The 24,512-nt window shown below is 41.2% G+C and overlaps 1 protein-coding gene across 16 annotated transcripts in view; it reads left to right on the forward strand.

Moving 5' to 3' along the window:
• Nucleotides 1-23,554, forward strand: part of KCNMA1 (potassium calcium-activated channel subfamily M alpha 1) — a 739,336-nt gene extending 715,782 nt beyond the window's left edge. For 5 of the 16 annotated variants that reach the window (XM_060034732.1, XM_060034735.1, XM_060034723.1 and 2 more), the window contains 3 exons: nt 8,714-8,908; nt 10,937-11,055; nt 12,961-15,863. In XM_060034732.1, coding sequence (XP_059890715.1) covers nt 8,714-8,908; nt 10,937-11,055; nt 12,961-13,210 — 564 coding nt within the window. In that variant the 3' untranslated portion in view covers nt 13,211-15,863. Of the gene's footprint in view, nt 1-8,713; nt 8,909-10,936; nt 11,056-12,960; nt 15,864-22,791 lie in introns of those variants that run through there. The other 11 variants (XM_060034733.1, XM_060034737.1, XM_060034724.1 and 8 more) reach the window with 5 other exon arrangements.
• Nucleotides 23,555-24,512: the final 958 nt, after the last annotated feature.

Here is a 24,512-nt window from a genome sequence, read left to right on the forward strand (position 1 = left end):
GGGATCTTCCCGGACCTGGGCACGAACCCGCGTCCCCTGCATCGGCAGGCGGACTCCCAACCACTGCGCCACCAGGGAAGCCCCTCACTGTGGTTTTGATTTGCATTTCCCTGATGATTAGTGATGTTGAGCATCTTTTAAGGCAGTGGTCTCCAACCTTTTTGGCACCAGAGACCAGTTTCGTGGAGGACAGTTTTTCCACAGATGGGGGCGGGTGGGTGGGGTAGAGGGGATGGTTCTGGCGGTAATGTGAGCAATGGGGAGCGGCAGATGAAGCTTCGCTCGCTCGCCCACCCGCCACTCACCTCCTGCTGTGTGACTTGGTTCCTAACAGGCTGCAGAGGGGTATTGGTACACGGCCCGGGGGATGCGGACCCGTGTTTTAAGGTACCTGTTGGCCATTCGAATATCTTCTTTGGAAAAATGTCTATTCAGTTCCTTTGCCCATTTTTTAATCAAATTTTGGGGTTTTTTTTGCTACTGAGTTGTATAAATTCCATTTACTGCCTTTTTTAGAAATTTAGAATAAATATATTTTCATAGTAGAAAATATATAAAATAAATAAAATTATAGGAAAAGATGAAAATCAGTTAGAATTCTATTACCAGGAATTAATCACCATGTAAAATTTGGGGGTACTAAATACATAATATTTTTACATAACTATAACATAATACTACATAATACTAAGTATTTATATAATACTAAATATTTTTACATAACTAACTATATCTGTGGGGGTCTGCACTTTTAACATGAGTTTTAGATCATAGTGTTTTTTGGATCCTGCTTTTTGAATATTTTAATGTTATGTCATGTAACATAACATGCTCTGAAAGCATAATATTAATATCTGTACAATGTAAGTCACATACGTGTATCATTATTTATTTAATCATTACCATATTGTTGAAAAAAACTTTTTTCCAGATAACCAATTTCTTCTAAATCATTTGCTGAGTAAACATCCCTTCTCCATGGTGCATTATGCTTTCCTTATCATATTAAGAAATGAAACAGGAAACTTTTTTGTAAAGGGCCAGATGGTGAATATTTTAGGCTTTTGAGAGCCGTACAGACTCTGTTGAAACTACTCAATTCTGCCATTTTAGCACAAAAGCTGAAAGCATTTTAGTAAAGCATTTTAGTAAACAAATGGGCATGTCTGGGTCTCAATAAAACTTTATTAAAAAAAAAAAAAAAACAGGTGGCAGTCGGGATTTGGCCCAAGGCCCTGATTTTCAATTCATTCTGGTTGATCTTCTAATTTTTAATATTGCCTACAACGTTTAGTTATAAAATCTTTAATATTATAATACCTCAGAGGACAATTTCATAAACTGTTTCCAGAGGAAATTTAGCATAATTTTATCAAGTTTAAAAACATATCAACTCACTAACCTCACTAAATATCCTCTTGCTATTTCATTAATTGATGCTTTTTTATTTCATCCTTCTGTTTTTCTAAGATAAAAAAGAACAACAAAAAAATCTTTTAATACTTTTAATACTTGCTGAAATTCTTTCATATTTAATAATAAAAGCACTTAAGGCTCTGAATTTGTCTCTGTAGCTTTGGCCTCAATCCATGACATTTTTATATGTCATTTTCAAATAATCTTTAATTTTTAATACTCTGTATTCTGAGTTTGATTTCCATCTTGACCCACAGTTATTTAGGATACTTTTTTAAAAAAAACTTGGAAGTGTTGGGATATTTACTTTTGTACCTACTCCTCTATTTTTTAAATATAGACCGTACAGCTTATACTTTATTATATATATTGAGATTTTATACTTTGGGCCATCGATCATACTTTGTAATTATTGTTTGGATGCTATCTAAAATGGTACGAAGTTTAACACAAATCTAATAAATACCCTTATTACATCCTTCATTTCCTTATATTTTGGTCTCTTTGAGCTGTGAAAACAAGAAACACGATATTTCACGTATCAATTTTACATATGACTCTCAGTCCATGTTTAATTTGCTATAATGGCTAATTCGTTTTGCTGTCTATATTTCAGTTATAATATTTTCTCCATAAATACGTTATATATTTATTGTAAACTTTAATTATGAACATAGAGTTAAGTCGCTCAATGTAATATTTAAAATTTTTCCCTTTAAATATATTTTTCTTTGCCTGTTTTGTTTTGTTTTTTCCTTTTTACCTTTGAGACCCCAGAGTTTGATTTTGGTTTTTGAACAAGTTTGAGAATCTTTGCCCTTTTATCAAATCATTTAGCTCATTTATGTTTAGTTATATAACCTACAATGCTAAAATTTTGCATTATGCTTTATGATTCTGTAATTGTGTCTTTAATTATCTGTCTTTGTGTACATGGTCTATATTTTGTATGCTTTTTTCCTCTAGTGATGTGAAAATTATACATTCTATTTTTAACTCTAGTTAGTGGTTACCAGACACTCTATAAATATACTTGAAACTATATTTTCTTAGTATTATTATCTAGAAAAATGTAGTAGCTCTTGATTCCTCCCTCTATAAGATCAGGGAATTTACATGTCTTAACTTTCATCTTCTTTCTCCTACCTCATTTTTCTGACTTTTAAAAATAATTTAATATTACTGTATTAATAGATAATTTTGTGTCATATTTTTTCTTTCAAGAATTACTTTTGACATTTGCCTTCAGTTTTGTAGTAATAGATCCTTTATTAAATTCCATGTTTTAATATATTTCACCAGTATTTTTTTTTTTTTTTTGCTGTACGCGGGCCTCTCGCTGTTGTGGCCTCTCCCGTTGTGGAGCACAGGCTCCGGACGCGCAGGCTCAGCGGCCGTGGCTCACGGGCCCAGCCGCTCCGCGGCATGGGGGATCTTCCCAGACCGGGGCACGAACCCGTGTCCCCTGCATCGGCAGGCGGACTCTCAACCACTGTGCCACCAGGGAAACCCCTTCACTAGTATTTTTAAACAAAATTTGCTCGTATTTTAATTTTTAAAAGTTTAAAAAGATCTTGAAGGAAGATGATTTTGTTTCCAAGTAATTTTTAAATGAAGTAAATCCATAAATGCTTAGGTACCTAGAGAAAAAAAATATTTCTATTGATTTCACAGATGATCAACAGTGTAGCTATGTGTAGAATTCTTGGAATAAATGTGTCCTTTCAAAACTCAGTTGATATAGCTCTTTCCTAGATAAGTCTGCGGCTAACCTGATCTTGTACATTTTTTTTTTCCTAACAGCATTGTGTTAGGTCACGTTTTTCCTTTACTATTTTAAATTCAAATGTTCATCTAGTACAGGTCTAGGTGTTGGCTGCATTCACTCGGTGAACCATCTTCATCCTCATCCTCAGTTCATTCTTCAGCTCAGGCAGGTTGTATTCATTTGTTTCCTTGCTTGCTTGCTCATTTTTACCTGTTTGAATTTTGTTTACAACTTTCATTTGTGAACACTTGCTATTTATCAATTTGACCTCTGTTGTCTTTCCTCAACCAGCATTCTCATTAAGGAAAAAAAAAAAAAGGAAAGAAAGAAAGGGAAAGGAAGGAAGGCAATCGCTACCCATTTCTCTATGTAGTTGTTCAGGTGATTTTCTTAGTTTTAATTCCACATTTTTTTGTGTGTGTATGTGTGATTTTCAGTTCTACACCTTATTGATTTTTTTATTGTGATAGGAACACTTAATATGAGATCTACCCATTTAACACATTTTTCAGTGTACAATACAGTATTTTTAATTACTGCTTCGTAACAGATAAAAATCTGGCCATTACAAGTTTAGTTACCTTTTAACTCTTTTTTAAAAACACCTTTATTGAGCTATCATTAACATCATGCAATTCACCCATTTAAAGTGTACAAGTCAATGATTTCTACTATAATCGCAGATACGTACAGCCATCACCACAGTAGATTTTAGAACATTTTCATTGGCTCAAAAAGAAACTCCATGTCCTTTAGCTATCCCCACTACCCCTCTGTCTCCTTCCCCCCAGCCCTAAGCAACATTAATCTACTATCTTTATAGATTTGCCTCTTCTGGACATTTTAGATAAGTGGAATCATATAATATGTAGTCTTTTGTGAGTGGCTTCTTTTACTTAGCATAATGTTTGGAAGGTTCATCCATGTTGGAGCATGTATTAGTACTCCGTACCTTTTTATGGCCTAATGATCATGCATGGATATAACACGTTTTGTTTGTGCATTCATTAGGTGATGGACATTTGGATTATTTCTACCTTTTAGCTATTATGAATAATGCTGCTATAAACATCCATGTACAAGTTTTCATATGGACATAATTTTCATTTCTCTTGGGTATATACATAGGGGCAGAATTACTGGGTTTTATGGTAACTTGTTTAACCATATGAGGAACTGCCAAACTGTTTCCCTAAGTGGCTGTATCATTTTATATTCCCACCAGCATTGTGTTAGGGTTCTAATTTCTCCACATCTTCACCAACTCTTGTTATGATCTTTCTTTTTTATTTTGGCCATCCTAGTGGCTGTGAAGAGGTATCTTATTGAGGTTTTGATTTGTATTTCCCTGATGACTAGTGATGTTAAGCATCTTTTCATTTGTTTGTTTAACATTTGTATGTCTTCTTCAGAGAAATGTTTATTCAAGTATTCTGTCCATTTTTAAATTTGAGTCACTTTTCTTTATGTTCTTGTATTGCAAGATTTTTTAATATATATTTGGATACTAGACCCTTATGGGATATACGGTTTGCAAATATTTTCTCTCACTGTGTAGGGTTTCTTTTCACTTTCTGGATAGTATACTTTGTGCACAAACAATTCTCAATTTTGATGAAGTTTAATTTACATATATTTTTTCTTTCATTGCCTATGCTTTGGGTGTCATATTTAAGAATCAGTTTTCAAATCAAAGTTCATAATTATTTACCTTTATGTTTTCTTCTAAGTTTTCTTCTAAGTTTTATAGTTTAACCTTTTATATTTAGGTCTTTGATCCATTTGGAATTAATTTTTGCATATGGTGTGAGGTAGGGGTCCAAATTTATTCTTCTGAATGTGGATACCCAGCTGTGGTAGCAACATTTGTTTAAGAGACTATATTCTTTCTCTGTAGAATGGTCTTGGCACCTTTGTTGAAAATCAGTTGATACACAGTGTATGAGTTTATTTCTGGACTCTCAGTTTGATTCCAATGGTCCATGTCTATCCTTATGGCAATAACATACTCTCTTGATTATAGTAGCTTTGTGGTATATTTTAAAGTCAGGAAGTGTGAGTCCTCCAACTTTGTTTTTCCTTTTCAGGATGGTTTGGTTATTTGGGGGGTGCTTGCAATTTCACATGAATTTTAAAATCAGTTTTTCCATTTCTGTAAAAATGGTCTTTGGGGTTTTGATAGCAACTGCATTGAATCTGTAGATTGTTTGGGGGAGTATTGCCATCTTAAGAATGCTAAGTCTTCCAGTCCATGAAGTTGAGATATCTTTTCGTTTATTTAGATTTTCTTTAATTTATTTCAACAATATTTTGTAGTTTCCAGTGTACCAATCTTGAACCTCCTAAATTTATTCCTAAATATTCTATTCTTTGTGAAACTATTATAATGAGAATTGTTTTAATTTAATTGTCTTAATTTCATTCTTATATTGTTCATTGCAAGTACATAGATACACAAATGATTTTTGTGTATTGTTTCTTGTATCCTGCAACCTTGCTGAACTCATTTGTTACCTATAATATCATTTTAGTGTTCTTTAGAATTTTCTATTTACAAGATCATGTCTTCTGTGGATAGAGATAGTTTTACATCTTCCTTTTTGATATGGATAACTTTATTTTTTTCTAGCCCTGGCTAAGACCTCTAGTGCTATGTTGAATAGAAGCAGTGAGAGTTGGCTTCCTGGTCTTGTTCCTGATCTAAAAAGAAAGCATCCAGCCTTTCACCAATAAGTCTGATGTTAGCTGTGGGTTTTTAATATATGCCCGTTATCAGGTTGAGGAAATTCCCTTTCACTACTAGTTTGTTGAGTGTGTTTATCATGAAAAAACGTTGGATTCTTTTTAACCATTTTTTTATTACATTCATTTTAATTTCAATATCTTACATTTACAAATAATTGAATAAGTTGTATGAAGTCAGCTTTCTTACCATCTGATCTTTTACTTGTTATAGATACTCTCTCTCTCTCTCTCTCTCTCTCTCTCTCTCTATATATATATATATATATATATATATATATATACTGTTTTATTTATTTATTTATTTTTGCGTACACGGGCCTCTCACTGTTGTGGCCTCTCCCATCGCGGAGCACAGGCTCCGGACGCGCAGGCTCAGCGGCCATGGCTCACGGGCCCAGCCGCTCCGCGGCATGTGGGATCTTCCCGGACCGGGGCACAAACCCGTGTCCCCTGCATCGGCAGGCGGACTCTCAACCATTGTGCCACCAGGGAAGCCCGATACTCTATATTTTTTTTAAAATTGATTTTGATTCTAAAACAAATGCTTCCTAAATTTTTTTTACGTCTTCCAGTAACTATTTAACCAACCAAAAGAATGCTTTTCCTTTATATCTTGAATGCTGTCGCTCCCTTTTTAAAAATATTTATATTGGCTCTTTCTTTCTCTCTGTACATCGGAGCAAGGAGAGGTCTGTTTTTCAGTGTACGAGGTCGTGAATGTTCTGCCGTCCACATTTCACGCCGGTGGACTCCTCCCTGGGTGTTGATCTAGAAGGGTAATTATAGCACAAAGGCCTTTGTCACAGTTCTGTGTCCAGCACTCCTTCATTTAATGTGCTGCAGAGCTGGGGCCGGGGGGTGATCTTCTGCTTCTGATGATGGGCTGTTGGACTATAGGGAAGGGGATTTACCTCTGAAGACTTTGGGAAATGTTTTCACATGTGCCCTGAACCAGCCTCCACGAGAGTTCACCTGTGGTGGCCAGTCCTGTGGAGGCTGTCACAGTCCAGGATGCAGTCCCCCTTGACCCTCACTGGGCCTTTGCTCAGTCTAAATGGGGTCTTGTCATGGAGGCAGCCTGAGAAGTGCAGATTCAAGGGTAAAATGAATGGCCTTGGTTTGCACCACCCCCCTCTGCCTGCCACCACCAACCCACCAAAAAAAGCCAGAAAAGATGTTTTAAAAGGGAAGATTGGGAATGGGTTGACCTCTCCTCAACAAAGGCCTGAGTCTCTGATATCAGGCCAGAAAGTATTTCTCAGTGCTTCCTGTGCACGAAGCACTTTTCTAAGTGCCTCGCACATATTGGCTATATAGTCCTTATAACCACTCTATTATATTTTACAGATCATGACACTGAGGCACAAAAATGAGAAATAACTTTCCAAAGTCACGCAGCTACTAAGTGGTGAGGTCAGCGTTAAACCTCCAGCCTGCCTCTCACCCCTTCACCGCCAGCAACATTTCCTCCCTTACTTGTTTTTCTTCAGCTTCTCTGCCCCAGGGCATATCTGAGCTCTGTTAGATGATACATTCTCCTTAGGGTCTGACTGGTTCTGACTCACACTCCTAGTTTCCTTTGCTATTGAAATTTTGTATCACTTTGGGTATTTTTGTGAGTACTTCAGTGAGGAAAGTGATTCCAGCCTGGCTAGCAGCTATCATCTTAACTCGGAAGTCCTCATGGAATTCGTTGCATATAAACTTGATCTTAATGACAGTGCTTATTTTATGGATGAGAAAATCAAAGCCCAGAATGATTAGGCAACTTCCCCCAAGACATAGGACTCGTGATGGCCAAGCGGGAGAGAACTCATCCTTACCCCACTAGATTTTTGCCCCGTGAACTGTCCAAAAAACTGCTGAAGTTAAAATGCAGCTGTCTTGCCTAACCTGCTCCCAAAGGTCCATCCATCCTCAAAAGCCACAGGCAAACTTTGGCTTGATATTATTTAGCCTGTTTGACTTCTTCTTACACTGGAAAATGGAAAACAGACCCTTAACTGACATTTTTCTCAAATTAGGCTGTGTGACAAATGTCTTTTTGAGCTCTTTTATTTGACATCCTATTAATTTTTTAAAGCTCCCATTGTCTTGTTCCTGACAGACCTGTTATGTTTCAGATGTGAGACAAATGTACACGTGTAGAGGGAACTTCTTTAATAAGCTGTATTCACCTCAGACCACTGAGGTTACGTAAGAGCAAAAACACCAGGGGACCCGCCTTGTCATAAATTGATCTGGCATATTTAATTGACAGGGACTTCTGGTTTAGCCTGTTACAAAGCATGTGATAAAATTGTTGAACGTGTGGCCTTAATGACGCTCTTGGCATCTCGTTCCAACCGAGAGAGAAGTTCTGCCGTTGTTGGAAGAGGCAGCTTCCTGGCACGTGGGTTACAGGAGCTCAGGGGCCATCCTGCCTGGGTCGGGCTGCATTTTCTTACACACACCCAAGGTCCCTGAGCAAGCAGGAGAGGAAGCCATATTTACATCCCAATTAGCACCGATTATGATAAACACCAACCATGTTGACGTTAGCCCTTCAATAAAAAGCCCCTGAATCAGTTTTTAAAAGTCAGGCTCTCGTGGCAGAACCAAGTAGGAGAGAAAAGAATTGAATAATTGGAGGCTGCTGTCTTTTCACTTCCCACATAAAATTATTTGAAGAGACAGGCCAGAACTTTAAACAGGAGATATCAAGGAAAGTTGTCATTTGAATGTCGGTTGTCATGACTTTAGGAAGTTTGCTTAAAGGAACCCCCCGCCCCGTTCTCTTCCCAGACATACTTCAATGACAACATCCTCACCCTGATACGGACCCTGGTGACCGGAGGAGCCACGCCGGAGCTGGAGGCTCTGATCGCCGAGGAGAATGCACTGCGCGGGGGCTACAGCACCCCCCAGACGCTGGCCAATAGGGACCGCTGCCGCGTGGCCCAGTTAGCACTGCTGGACGGGCCCTTTGCGGACCTGGGGGTGAGTTCAGGGGGCAGAGGGCACCTGAGCTGGCTGTTTGGGAATGGCGGGATCCAAATGTGTCAGACAGTGACAGGCTAGGTCTCTGCCTTTGCTACTTTCTACAGGAAAAGAACTGTAAGAGGTGATGCTTATGGCTTACTGTGTAGCAGGCACTGGGCTTTACATGTATTCATTCATTTTAATCCCCATGGTGACCCTTTGACGTAGGTTCTCTTATCAGACGCTTTAAGGAAACTGGGGCTCAGAGAGACTGAGGACTGGCCCTATAAGGAATTTGCACTAGGGATCCTGGCTTCAGAGCCTGTGGGCTTACTGGCTCCCCTCAGGTACCTTCTGCCACAGATGGGAGGCATTGGAGGGGGGGAGCGGGTTCCAAATGCAGCCACGGCTGGGAGCCTTTTCTACAGGTCTTAGCATGACTCAGGGCTACTTAACCCCAACTGCACATTAATAGGTCTGCCAGAGTGCCTGAACCAGGCTGGTGTGTGCAACCCAGAGGGAGACATCAGTCGCTTCAGCAGCAGCGGGGGCATGGGGGAGAGTGAATGGGTCCAGCCTCAGAGTTAGGTGACCTCGGTCTGGAATTAGAGACATTAAAGAATCCACATGAGATGCTGTTGGTTCGGCCAGCGGGTCTACGTGCACATAATAAGCTATGGTGTTCTGAAAACCACCGGTGCTGGGGTCATGCCCAGAATCCTGGGGGCTGAGTACAGCCATCAGTGGTTTTTAAAAGCCCCTCGTGGGCTATTAATTCTGAGGCTGGACCCAGTCACCCTCCCCCATGCCCCTGCTGCTGCAGAGGGACCCATGCCTCCCTTTGGGTTCCACGCACCAGCCTGGTTCAAGCACTCTGGCAGAAGTAAGCAGTCTTGAACCTTATTCCCAGCCCAACTCCATGGATGCATTCAGGGACTGGAGCCCAGTCTTGGGAGCCAGTAAACCCATTGTACAAACAATAGTGCCACCCAGAAAGTCCAAATAGTGGAAAAGGAGCCAAGGAAAGGGTCACTTTTTCCATTTCTTCTGAAACCCTGATGCCAACTTGCACTATATTTTAGTTTGGTTATGGGCAGGGATCTATGCTAGACTGGGCTTTTTTAAAAGGCCACCTCCATAGCTAGTGGCTCTTTTTATCATCATTTACTCATTGATACACTTTAAAAGAATAAAGACTTTAAATAATGATAAGATCTGGCTCCTTTTGTGTTCTCTAATGTGATGCCCATCTGAAAACTTCGGTAACAGGAAGGACAGATGCAGTCACTTTATTCCCAGTGAAGTCAGCCGTTGGTGCCCTTCCTATAATAATATCTACCTGAAGCCAACTGGCTGCAGGAAGCCAGCATTTCTGAGTGAATGAGTTTGCTTTCACATTCCGCATCAGGCCCCAGACCCTTGGAAGGTGACTGTGAACTGATTAGAACTGTGAATCCCAGTTATTCAGCCTGCAGACCTCCAGCTCCTGGGGAAACACATTCCCTTCCACCCTTGCCATCTCTGAGGTCTGTAAATTGTGCTTTTCACACAGTCCTTCTCTGAAAGAGTCTGTCACCATAGTACCTGGTGGGGTCTTTTCTCCTGGCAGTGATTTTCATTATCACTCGAGCAGTTTTGACAACACGGTCAGATCACAGTGATTACAGCTGAGCTGGGGCTAAACATCATCACCATTTTGCAAAGCTGGTTTCTTCTCCTCAGCTGAACAGACATCTGAGACCTTCAAGCTTACACCATCACTTAAAATAAGGAGAGGCCCCATCTCCTTGAAGCTCTCATCGCTGCAGATGGAAAACTAGAGAGAACCAGAGGAAAACCCATTATTATCTGATTCCCCAAAATCACCGGTATTGAGGTGTAGGCTATAAACCACACTAACCTCTTCAGCTACGGTTCCTCGGTACAGACCCTCCGACTCAGGAGACACCGAAATGAGCTTTCATTAAAAAGCCCTTTTCTCCCCGGGACCTCTCCTTTCAGGCAAATAAAAATGCTTTTTCTCTCTGTTCTTTCGTTGACTCCCAGGATGGTGGTTGTTATGGTGATCTGTTCTGCAAAGCTCTGAAAACATATAATATGCTTTGTTTTGGAATTTATCGGCTGAGAGATGCTCACCTCAGCACCCCCAGCCAGTGCACGAAGAGGTGAGTATGTTTCCACTCCCACCCGCAAGGCAGAGACATAAATGCCCTCTCCTGTCCCCCACAATGAGGGCAAAGGTCTACATACACGCTCTCAACGTGCAGATTACTCTGCCCACATTAAATCCGTCACTGAGTTTGTTGGTTGTGGGAAGCTTTTTTCTTTAATTACTAATAGCAGATATAAAGACATTGTGGGAAAAATTCAAGTTTTATGGGCTAGTTCCATCCATCACCTAATTACAGAAGTCTGAAGGCAAGCATGTCCTCCAGACTCCTGCTACTGGGATAATTCTGTTGGTACCTAATATAGAAATATTTCATATTGCTACTGTTTAAGGTAAATGGTTCCTTTGCCGTGTCTTAGACACCTATAGATATATAATTTTTTTTATTGAAGTATAGTTGATTTGCAATGTTGTGTTAGCTTCAGGTGTACAGCAGAGTGATTCAGTAATACGTGTGTGTGTGTGTGTGTGTGTGTATGTTCTTTTTCATAGATACCTATCTTTTTGCTTAACGTATTTTTCAATTGACTTACTTTTATATATGTATTTTAAAGAAAACTATATATTATTGCCTGAAGCAGAAAAAAATAACATTTCATATATGCTAGCTATATTTTTCTAATATGCATTAAAGTACATTCATAGCAGCCTAAAATTAAAAGTACATCCTAGAATTGCCAAAATCAGTGTGTTCATGTAATATACCCCAGGAAACAATGCCATAGAGATGAGTGTCTCTCAGACCTGCTTGCATAGTAGAATCACTGCAGGTACTTTTTAAAAGTAGTCTGATGACTCTGACTTAACTGGTATGAAATGAAAATATGTAGTTTTAATGCCCAGAGATTACAGTTGAGCTGGAGTTGAGCATAATTGCTGTGCACCAGCGGGTTCTCAAAGTTAGATGAACATGAGAATCATCTGTAAAGCTTGTTAAAACACAAATTGCTGGACCCCACGCTCAGAGTGTCTGACTCAGTAGGTCTTGGGTGGGGGTGCTTAAGAATTTGCATTTGAACAGCAAGGACCTACTGTATAGCGCAGGGAACTATATTCAGTACCTTGTAATAACCTGTAATGGAAAAGAATCTGAAAAAGAACATTATATATATATATAGAGAGAGAGAGAGAGAGAGAGAGAGAGAGAGAGAAAGCGCGAGCTGAATCACTTTGCTGTACACCTGAAACTAACACAACATTGTAAGTCAGCTATACTTCAATTAAAAAAAAGAATTTGCATTTTTAGGAAGTTCCCAGATGATGCTGATATGTCTGGCCTGAGGACCTCAATTTTGAAATCCCCTGCTAGAAATGAAACAAAGTGATTTTTAGTTATGTCTGGTGTTAACCGGGGAAAAACATGATCAAATTGAGGAGAACAGTTAAAGCCTGAGGGACACATAGGTAGGGAGGTGTTTTATATTCTTCCATTAAGTGACATCCTCTACCAAGGTTGATTTTTAAAAGCTAAAGAGGGAGGGAGGACTAAGATTTTGCTAGATCATGGTAAACAAAGATCCTGTGACATATGTCTGAGATTGTGAGAACATTCTAGAATGAGAGATGCAGTGCAGTCCTGGAGACCTCCTGCATGCCCTCGGGCCACTCAGGAGCAGAAGGGAACTTGATATTGTATTGAAAGGGGTACGTAGACCACAGGAAGTACCGTTTGGTTCTCCCATGACTGGCGCTAATTCAGCATCTCCGCCTGGGCTCATGGCTGACTTCCTCTGTTGAGCTAAACAGAGGAAGAGTTTGTTCCACTTGGAAGATACTGTTTAAGGCCTTGGACCAGCTGGAAGTCCACCTCCCAGATCCTCGGGTAGACCTGGTTTGGTTCAGAGGTGAAATCTCCACCGAGTTATCCTCATTCTATGACCTCTTTGCTCTCCGCGTCCAGGTATGTCATCACCAACCCCCCGTACGAGTTTGAGCTCGTGCCGACGGACCTGATCTTCTGCTTAATGCAGTTTGACCACAACGCCGGCCAGTCCCGGGCCAGCCTCTCCCATTCCTCCCACTCGTCCCAGTCCTCCAGCAAGAAGAGCTCCTCCGTTCACTCCATCCCATCCACAGCAAACCGACAGAACCGGCCCAAGTCCCGGGAGTCCCGAGACAAACAGAAGTACGTGCAGGAAGAGCGGCTCTGATATGTGTATCCACTGCCTCCGTGTGTGAAACTGTATCTGCCACTCGTTTACCCAGTGGGTGTTTCCAACAGTAACTTTCCCCGTTTTCCCCTGTAGTCCCCCCCTTTTCTTTACACATATTTGCATATGTATGATAGTGTGCATGTGGTTGTCATTTTTATTCCACCACCATAAAACCCTTGAGCACAACAGCAAATAAGCAGACGGACCAAAAGTTATTTATGATTCTAGGGGAAAAATAACCCTGAGGCGTGCTCCAGACATAAATAGCTCACTGCAGGAATGAGTTCACAGATAAGAAGGGAGCGCTTGTGATCCACGTCAGTTATGCAAAGCAAGTTTAGTTAATGTAGAAGAACAGTTTATTCTGATGTATAAGGATTATCAGGGTGCTTTGGGTTTTCTTTTTGTTGTTGTTGTTTTTCTTTCTTTCTCTTGTTTTTTTTTTTTTTATATATACACACAATAATATATACACACGTTTATTTGAAACAAGCAACCAAAACATATTGGTTGTTTCCACTCTCTGGGCCGAAATATCGCGAAGTATTTGAAAGGCTTTTGCCATTTGTGTAGATGATGAAGCACCTGCTTGTTAGAACATTGGAGTTTTGTTGTTGTTTTTTTTTTGTTTTTTTTTGTTTTTTTTTTTTGTTTTTTTTTTGCGGTACGCGGGCCTCTCACTGTTGTGGCCCCTCCCGTTTCGGAGCACAGGCTCCGGACGCGCAGGCTCAGCGGCCATGGCTCACGGGCCCAGCCGCTCCGCGGCATCTTCCCGGACCGGGGCACGAATCCGTGTACTCTGCATGGGCAGGCGGACTCTCAACCACTGCGCCACCAGGGAAGCCCGGAGATTTTTTTAGTTACTCACCAAGGCCTTTTGTCCCAGAGCTAGCTTCCTTTGGGAGTTCATATGAACATTTCTTCCCTTACTGTGGAGGAAAGAATAGTTCCCTTCGTGGAAGTATCAAATGCTAGTCATTTAATTTAAGTGAAAAGAGGTTTGATTGCATATTAAATTGTTACTCTGTCTCCTTATGCTGCCATATGAATAGCTGTTTTTTCCTCTCACTTTTGACATTTGGGATGAAAAGCCATATGTATCATAAATATCAGATGTAAGTCATTAAAAACTGCCTTCCTGGGACTTTTACATCTTTTAAAAGGTGAATTACTTACCTTATGTACAGAATAAATAATGCTCAGGAAAGAGCAAGTATTTTTCCACGCATTCTCAGGGGACCTTTTTACTCCCCTTTGTTTGATTAGTTAGGGCCCCGGTGCCAGCGAGGAGCAAGGGCTGGGGCCGCGGTAGAGAGAGGAAGATAAACCCAGCGGCAGATCATGTTTTTCTAGGAGCCGACACGCTAAATAAATCAGAATGTAGGAGGATCAAGCCACAGTTGACTCAACAAAGACAAAAGCCAGCTACTACCTTCAGCTGTTGGCACAGCTGCACGATGCTGGCTGTCCCAAAGCAGAAAGCTGGTGGGAAAAATTTCTCATCGTCAACTTCTTTAACGTAGCCAATCCACTTAGGCAGGTGAATGACAGTAATAGAGAATGACCCCCTTGTCATTACCAGATGGGAGAGAAGAAAAAGAGTGCGACAGTGAGCCAAACGCATTTTGGTATAATTATTTTTTCTTTCATTTTCTTTCTTTTTTTAACGTTAGTAAGCATGAGGGAAAAGGTAGAAAAATAACCCTTTTTTCAATATACAGTTGTCAGATATTTGATGTATGCAAATCATGCTTTAGGCAGTACAGTAGTTCTTACAAATCGGCCAACTCCACCATGACCAAATTCTTGTATGGATGGACCAGCCCTGGGCTGCTAGATACGTATTTGAAATGTTTACTTGAAAACAAATTCCATCAAACAGCGTAGGGTGGAGGGGAGGAGAAAAATGTCACAGCTGTAACCATCTCTAAAAAGGTGTTTTTATGGTGAATGTTTTGGGTTTAGATTTTGGATCCCCTGTCCCCCCCAAGCATGATAGTTTTGGAGATTTGCTTGCTGTGTGAATTGACAAGCACTTTTACTGACAAAATGGTGAGGCTCAGTCAGAACGTCCGTCCCCACACCCAAGACAGAGCAGTGCAGTGTTGCCATCAGTATTGGGTGGGGAATCATTGTATACATGTATATTAAAAAGCCCTATGAGTGGAAAACTTTTTTCAAATTATTTTTGTCCCTATATATATTGATTTATATATTACATATAACTATCTTTTTATATATAACTATATATATACACATATATACAGATATATGTGTGTGTGTGTATATATATATATACACACACACACAAACACACACACACACACATATCCCCTAGTTTTGGATCATGAAGAGCTCTTCATGCGTTCTTTGCAAAGGAGGTTATAAAGTTATGCCCTCAGAACATTTATAACTATAAGAATGTGCCAGTTAAAGTGCTCAACAGGAAATATGACAGTTTAAAAGCATTGTAAAACTCACATAGCTTACTTCTCTCTCTAAAGTGCAACAAGGATGAATAGAATGGGCCAAGGTATGACAATTAATGGTTCTGCATGACCTAGCCACTGCTGGGGGTTTTCTTCTATAACGTTGTCCTTGTGAAAACTTTTGTGAAATTAAAAAAAAAAAAAAGGAGTTACAAATTTTATTCTGTTATTGGTTTGTTTATTTTTATTTCTATTGTTCTGTTTGTGGTTTTATTTATTTATTTTGCTTTTTTTTTTTCCTCCCCATCCCCCCGCCTCTTCCCTTCCTTCTTCTCCACCTTCCTCCACTTTCTAAATTGCTCAGCGCAATGAGGCTGTCCTGCTGCTACCGCTAGACCCCTTAGAGTTTGTTTTGGTGTTCCTGGGTTTGGGGTTGGGTGATCTGGGGGAAACTTCTCTCCATCTGGCTTGCCTTTCAATCTGCACGTGGCCTCCCTGCCCACCTTGGTACCTTGCTCCAAGTCCAAAAGCATTTTCCCATCAAGAAACCCAGCTTCCTCCACTTCCCCCCATTATCACCACTCCAACCCAGTCCCCCATCAGTCTGTCCACATTTCTGTGTTTATCTTGGCAAGACCGACTAAATCAAGTGATGATGCCAGGTGATAAGCTTTTCTGGAAAACATTTGCAGCTATTCCACTTGGCAAACTTGCTTCTTGGTCAATCGTTTACCCTCCTTTCAATTTAAACCAGGAGGGTTATTAATGGTAAAGAGCATTGGTCTCCTTGCAGTTGGATCAGTATGACCCCCAAATTAAAACTGTCCGGCTGGATATATCAACTCAATAGCCCACACCCAGTCATCTGGGGGTTGATGATTCAGTCTCTATATTACCTGGATCTCTTCTCCCACCTGCCTTTCAGACATTTGTGAAATCCCAACCAGAGATTGGGCAGATAGAGAGAAGTAAATCCAAAATGTGTTTTTTATACAATCTGTTAGCAGCTCTGATGAGAGGACCTTGTGACGGGAATGGAGTGGGAACAGACTGTGACTTGTGATGAAATTTTGGGATTTTCCCTGGACTCAGGCGTACAGTTGAGAGTTGATTGTACTTGGCTAATGATATATTCAGTGATGAAAAACGTATCATTATTACTTGTATTTTTTATGAGCCCAAACTACTATATTGTTCTTTCCTCAGTTGAATGAAGAATCTCTTCCATGGGTTTTCATGTGACCCCAAACTTCTCATCCTTCTTTCAGGTTCTCTTAGGAAGGAGGCATACAAGGTTTTCGTATGACGTCTCTCCTCTTCCCCCTTTCCACCCAAAAAATAAGCAAGTAGGTCAGAGTGGAAAGCGAAAGCGTTTTTGAAGAGAAAGGATGTGCACTTAAAGAGAACAATAGCTAGAAACTCAATTATCTGCACCATTCTAAAAGAGAAGCAGTTTGTAAGCCATTCAGTTCAGTTTGTTTTAGGCTTTGAAAGGGGTGAAGCTTAAGTAAGTGGATAGACCAGGAGGCCCAGTGAAACCCTCTCAGCCTCAACACTCAGGTGATCATGAAATCAACATCCCTAATATCTGCTACCCAGGGTCCTTCCTGAAGCCAGTTCAAACGGATAAAGAGAAACTTGGACCCTTATAGTTAGATTTCTACCATTATTGGGAGAGGTTTCAAATTCTATTATGAATATTACAGGTTATGACCCAGAACCTTACTCTCAATAGGTGCTCAATAAATATTTTTGAAATAAATTGACCTTAAAAATTCTTATACCTTTAATCATTTGATAAGTTATCTTCACCTCCTTGGCTTTTCTTAGCCAATTTCAAGGAATGCCTGTAGATGGTTCACAACGCTGTCATGTTGTTGGCACTTTCTCAAGCTGAGTACACAGCTTCTGAGAAAGGGGAACACCCCCCGTAAGTTCACTGAGTGGAGAGACTGACTCTGCCTCCCGCCAGCAACCTCAAGGTCCCAGATGACCAGAGGAACCTTTTGACGGGCTCTTCTTCAGCATGGGAAAAGCCGAAAGGTGTCTGCATCCCAATAGAGACAATTAAATCAACCCGCCAGGTTCCTATAGCAACAGGCTCCTGAAGGAGAAAGAAGAGAGTGCAGAAACTTCAGGGCCTCCAGAAATCAAGACAGGGTAAAAAAATCAATGTCTCAATCAGCTTCTTTCAGCCCACCCCTGCTTTGTCATAAGGTGATGAAGTAGCTGTGGGCACCTGTCACTAACTTGGTAGACTATCTCCCACCAGGAGATCGTACATCCACCACCTAGGGAGGTGAGAGGGATCACCCCCTACCGCCTGGAACGGAGGAGTGAAAAGTCCACCCTTAGGGTGTCAGCTGGATCAAGCCACAGAAGAGGGCCAGGAGGGAGCAGTCGTTCGGCCTAGGGAATGGCAGCATCAGCCTTACAGTTAAAAGGGGCAAAGAGAGTCATACTGGACAATCGCAAAGGAGCGAGACAGTTTTCATAAGTAAAAACTGCTCTGGTTCCGGTGCAATTTTCATTTCTGTGCAGTAACCATACTTTGCCCATGGAGAGGAAAGGAGGCAGTGTGTGTGTGTGGGGTCCTCTGGCACCTTGGGGTCTGCTAGGCAGGGGGCGGGGGAAGGCCAGACTAGCTCTCAGAAGTGTGAGATGTGAAACCACACAGCGTTACCTTTGAATGCTTGAGCTCCTTGTTAGCTCTTACTGTTCTCCACTGTTATCTCTATCCAAATGGAATCTTTCCCTTTCAAGCCCTTTCTCTCTGAACTTCAGCTTGTGGTACAGCAAGAAAATGCCCAATTATTCCAAGTACCTTTGCTGTATCATCATCTCCCTTTTCATGCTCTCTTCTCTGAAGAGTAGTTAAGTGAAAAGGCCAAATCCCACAGCAGTGACAACCCACAGAGCCAGCAAAGAGACTCTGTTGTCACAGTGCAGCCTGTTGCTCTGCTTCCGGGTCCCCAGGCAGTTATGTCAGCCCAGGTCTCAAGCCCTTCCCTGCCGTAGCCTGCTCCCTTGGGATTCCTCATGGCTGGACAAAGTCCTGACCCTTATTCTAGACCCTTGAATGTCAGTGATGAAAGTAGCAATGGAAGACGCAGATGGCTTGCAGGTAGGGTAGGGCCCCTGTCAAGTTGAAAGCCAATATTTCAGACGCAAGTACCACTGAAGGGTGTCACTCCTGCCTCTCCTCCCCTTCCCAAGGAAGGCTACCCAACCGAATCCTTCTCCATCTTCTCTGCTGCCAAAATCCCCTTTCTTCTGGCCAGCACCCAAGTTTATACACCTCAGTTCTCCACCCTAGTTTATCTGCAATCACACCGAAAGGTATCACCTACCCTTATGTCGTCCTTTAGCACTGAGAGTACTCATATCCATGCTGACCTTATACTAAAAACTAACAAACGCCAAGTGCTTACCATGGGCTAGACACTCTTCCAAGCACTTTATGTATATTAGCACATTCAATTCTCGAGATAACCTTAGATGCAGATGCTGTTAGTATTTCCATTTGAAAGATACAGAATCCAAAGGACAGGTTTGTTCGAAGTCACCCAGCCAGGAAGTGCCAGAGAAGTATTTAAAACTAAAGTCCATGAACTTTGTGCTATAATGTCCCCTAATGTTACTAATAATACTGATAGTCTTAACAGTTCACATTGACTTACCATGTATGTGGATAAGTGCTTCATGGACAGTAGCCCCTTTCATCCAAACAACACCCTTAGGAAGGTCCATTAGCCCCATTTTACAGATGAGAAACTGAAGTTAAGATAAATTATGTAACAACCCGCTCGGAGCCACACAACTAGCACATGAGAGAAGCAGATCCCCTTGACCTTAACCTACTGCTCTATGCTATCTCCCTGTTGCAGTGGATGGCTCATGGCATGGCCGGCCTTGATAGGTGACACCTCCCAATGGCAGGGTCACATCTCTCGGCAGTTATTCTCTGGGTTTGATCTCGTTCTGCCAGATCACTTGCCACAGACTGTTAAATGCCACTCCTTCCCTGACTTCAGGCAGGTCCCACAGTCTGTTCACAGTGATGCCGTCATGCATCACATCTTCAAGAAGCTTATTAACAAATGGATTTCTTTTTCTTTGGCAGGGAGGAGGCCCTCAAAACCAGATCCATTGCCCTTCTCATCCTAGGGATGAAAACAAAGCCCCCAGAAATCTTTTTGGCTCTTGGGATGAGGCAGGGGGAGGAGACCAGCTCAGGGATTTGGATCGACCCTGGACCGCTTCAGCACTCACGTGAATTCCTTCCCTGACTACTCTTCCTTAAGGCCAATTTTGTAGGCACCCAGTGGTGCGGCTCCTTTGGAAGGCACAGTTCGATAAACCAAAGTGTCATTGTCATAGCAAAGCTCTCTCCATTGGGGCAGAATGACTGGCAATCGTTAAAGTGTGGTTCCTCTCAAGCCCTTTGGGAGAAACACCTTTGCCCCCAGACATTTTAGTAAAACGCTCAGAGCATTCATCTATCTCCATTTCTTCAGCATCATATCTAACCAAGTCTCCAACAAAACAGCTGTTTACATCTTACGAGGCACCCGAGTTAAAAAGCCTGTTTCTCAGGCATAACGGAAACCTCAGCTCGTCCCCAGGATACACTTTAACGCAACTCCTTTTTGTGTTGACGCTGAATGGCCAAAACACAGGGAGAACTCTGCTTAGATTATATTTATGGCAAGAAATGCAAAAGGAAAGAGAGAGAGAAGCTTAAATGGGGAAATAATGCTCTCTTTCTTACAGACAGCAGGAGGAAATTGATATTCTCCCTGCCGTGGAAGGTCAAAATGCCAACTTTGAATTGAACTGTAAAGACTAAATTCTGAACAATTACTCTCTGCAGCAGTTGTAAAAATTTCAGCAAATTGCAGCTGTCTTAGGTCTTTCACCCAGAAGTCCTACTCATTTCCATCAGTAGAGTTCACTCTCCCTTCCAACCTGGCATGTCCAACCTAGCACTAAATCGCTTTGCAAAATCTGGCCACAGAAGGGCGTGGCCGAAATCAAGGGCAGCTCAGGCAAACAGCACAGACACTGGGTTCAGCTCTTCTGAAAATCATCTTTATACATAAACCATTGGAAAAAGTCATAGTTTGAAATTGTTTCAGTGGCCTGGCGATGCTTTTAAAACATGATAATCATCATACTTTACTCCTCTCTGAAAGGTTAGTTTAATCGTAGATCACAAAAAAATTGGTTTCCACAAATGCATAATGGTTCATCTGTGTCACACTTGAACTAAATGCTTTTTTAAATGGAGCTGAAATTATTTTGATGTGTACACAGTCCCGGATTTCTATACAACCTTTTTTAACCAGCCCATCAGGAACCTTGCCTCTACAGCCTCATTAATAATTCAGATGTGCTGATGACTTTAAAAGATCTATGGAATTGAAGCTTAGGGAAAAAAAAAAGCTCTGCTTGACAAAAAGATAAATGAATGTAGAAAGAAGCTGTAGGAGTCTGGCAAGCTGTAGATCATCTCAGAACAGATTGTAACTTTATCATTCTGTCAGGGGGAATAATTTAAAGCACTTAATCAGTTAGCTTCACCGTGAGGATGTAGCATTATGAATTCGTATCGTCCAATCTGTTCAAATCAAAGTGAACTTAATTATAATAGGTGAGAGAGCCAGTGCAGGAAGGAGAGTGATCCAGGAGGCAGGAAGTTTCCTGGGGGGTGTAAACCAAGCTGCCGAACAAAGGTTAGTGAGTGAGCTTTCACCAAGGCTCATCCTGGCTCCAGCTCGGTGTCTACAAGGGGGGCTCAGGGCACTGGACACAGCAAGAGGAAGCATGGTCCAGGAGAGACAAGCAGAGTGGTCATGAGCTGACCATACATACCGGATCTATAAATCGTTAGCCATGCAGGGACACACACACACACGCACGCACGCACGCACGCACGCACACACACACACACACACACACACGGTCCTCCATCATGATCAAGCCAGGTGAGCAATTTTGTTAACGTATTCATCCAGGACCACTGACAAGGCAGTTAGGAATTGCTCTGATAGGCAGAAAAGAAGGCCGGAGAGGCCATTGTCTCTATAGCAGTGGGTGTGCTTGAAAGCTTTTTCCCTTTTTCTTTACTTTTCCTAAGCTACTAAAATGAGGCATACGATTCTCAAGTTAGAATGCACTGTTTGCCCCAGTCCCTTTGTGTCTGTACACATGGCTGATTTCCCAGAAAATTCCAGTCGTAGAAAGAGGCGGGGATGAGGGCTGAGTCTTATGAAATAGCACTGAACGGCCAGGAGGATGCTAGGCCATTTTCATCCTCACCCCCGCCTCTGAATGCCCTGACTCAGCATTCTCTTTCAGCCATCTCTGGATTTAGGGTGGAAATGAAATGCCAAGCCTTCGTCAAGCTCCCTTGTCGACAGCTCGGGTGATTATAGTCGGTTAAGATAGTGCCACTAGGAATTCTTTTCATAATTTTATAGCAACATAGAGTTTTCTTTTGTTGAAATTAAAGCCATCTCAAAAGCCTCTGAAAACATTGGTTGCTATTCTGACTTTTCACCCTCATTGACCAGCAAAAATCTGTGGGCTTACTTTAAGATCCCCAAAACTGGCTGCAGAAGAAGCAAAAGAGTGGTGTGATTGAGATATACCTTTAAGTATGCTTGTACAAGCAAAGAAGGAGGTCCTGCATAAGATTCTAGATCGCTCAGTCTGTGGAAGGGACAATGTCCCTCAGTTTCCACTCAAATCGATGGATGCAGAAATCTTTCTTTAGGTGCGATGCCCATACCTAATATTTGTTATATTCGCCATCTCCTCACCACCAAAGCTTTTTAGGCCAAGAAAGGAACCCCAGAGAACACTGCCAGAGTTAGTCTCCCAATCCCTCTTTATTCTCTGAAGTCCACCCCTGGTGCCTCCAAGTCCCAATAGCCCATTGGTTCATCACTTGCTACGGGCAGCTGAGGTATGTTTCAGGTTCCGGTGTTCTCCCTACACTGCACTGTCTCTCTTACCAATTACTCACTGTCAGCTTCTCTCGATTACCTTTTTTGCATTTTTCAATGAACTTTCCAAAGTCTTTGCCCTAGGACTAACTAAGCTTCTCATTTCTCCTTCTTGTTCTCTATCCGTTTTGCCCTTTAGCAGAAAAGAAATGGTTTACAGATGAACCGGATAATGCCTATCCCAGAAACATTCAAATCAAGCCCATGAGTACCCACATGGCTAACCAGATCAACCAATATAAATCCACAAGCAGCTTGATTCCACCAATCAGAGAAGTTGAAGATGAATGTTGACTCCCAGGAGACCAGAACTATTTTTTTTAAAGTCTGACAAACTTCATAAATGGTGACGTGACTTTTCTTCCTCTTACATGCTGAATCACTGGTGGAAACGTTAGGATAAGCAAGAATTGCAAGAAAAATAAAGTAGACAGATCTTTCTCTTTGCCTTGAATATTGCTTCCATGTATTTTGGAAAAGAAAATGATTTCATTTATATATGAACATACTAAAATAGTCATGTATAGCCTCTAGCATTTTAAATTATTTTTATTTATTAGAAGGAAAATATATTTTTTCTTTTTTTTCCATTGTCATATATATATTCCCTATATCTAACAATGCAAACTCAAAAGGAATGTGGCCAGACTCCTCATGCATATTTCTCTTCTTTCTCTCTTTTTCTTTGAGGAGAATGATGGTCACCACCACAGTTAATTATAATTAAGGGAAATGGATTATTAAGACAACTTTAAAATGGTCCAATAATGTAAACATGTATTTTAGTAAATTTAAAAAAGAAGACAAAAGAGGGCAGGTGAATTTCCTAGATGGGTATGTATTTTGGCTGTACTGACACCAGCTCTTAATAAATGGAAAGTTACTTATTTTCGAAAGTCATATTTTTGTAGTTTTAGTTTTCATCCTGTATTTCTCACCTTTTGTTCATATATTTAAAGGGAAGACCTTCTTGCAGCTTTTCTACAAATGCCAGATCGGGTTTACCCTGCCAACTAACAATACCAGAGGGTTGTGAGCATGCCTGGGACGTGGAAGTTGAGGACCAGATGCACAGAAGACATTTATTTCTCTGTTTGTTGTCCTAATGGTGGGGACTCCTTCCTACATGCTGTTATGCTTCTCATTTCATATGTCCAAATCAACCAAGCAGTAATTGCAACTTTGGAAAGGTCTGGTGGACTCTCTCCCCATTCCCCAAGTCCAGGGCTTTTAGCCTGAAAGTTTGTAAACACCAATGAATAGTTTTACTTAACGATAGGATATATAACACATTCATGCTATTCACTGAGTTTTTGTGTAAAAGCCAGAAAAGTTCCATGATCCAGGAGATGACTTTTACCCAGATCTAAATTTTGCAGGCTTTCCTTTAGTTGCTGGGACAAAACACACAAACTTGTTACAGCAACCTAAAAAATAATAACAACAAAAGGACAGCAATGAATGCACTTAATATAGACCGTTAGAAAAAGCCTTTGAAAATTAACCAGCAATGAAATCTAATGTATCAGCCACTTCAGACTGTGGTCAAAAAGATTTTTCTAACCATCAGACACAATTCCGATGTCTCCGAGCTCTGCTGTTGCTTGCATGCTCAGTGTAACAGTGTCCCAGCAATTGTTCCATTCCAAATGATTTTCCACTTCAAAATGATCAATCTTTGACAGAAACATCAGGATCTCTGGAGCAGCATGGATGTGATAGTGATTTTTATTTTCTTAAAAATGTAAACTGTGGACACTTGAAGGAACCAAACTAACCAGAATATCCCCCAAAGTCCCATGCTATCTATTCCATTAGGCCATGACCCCGTGGTACGTAGGATGTCACAGCAAATCAGAT

The sequence above is a fragment of the Delphinus delphis genome, chromosome 16, assembly GCF_949987515.2.
Source record: "Delphinus delphis chromosome 16, mDelDel1.2, whole genome shotgun sequence".
NCBI classification, from domain to species: domain Eukaryota; kingdom Metazoa; phylum Chordata; class Mammalia; order Artiodactyla; family Delphinidae; genus Delphinus; species Delphinus delphis.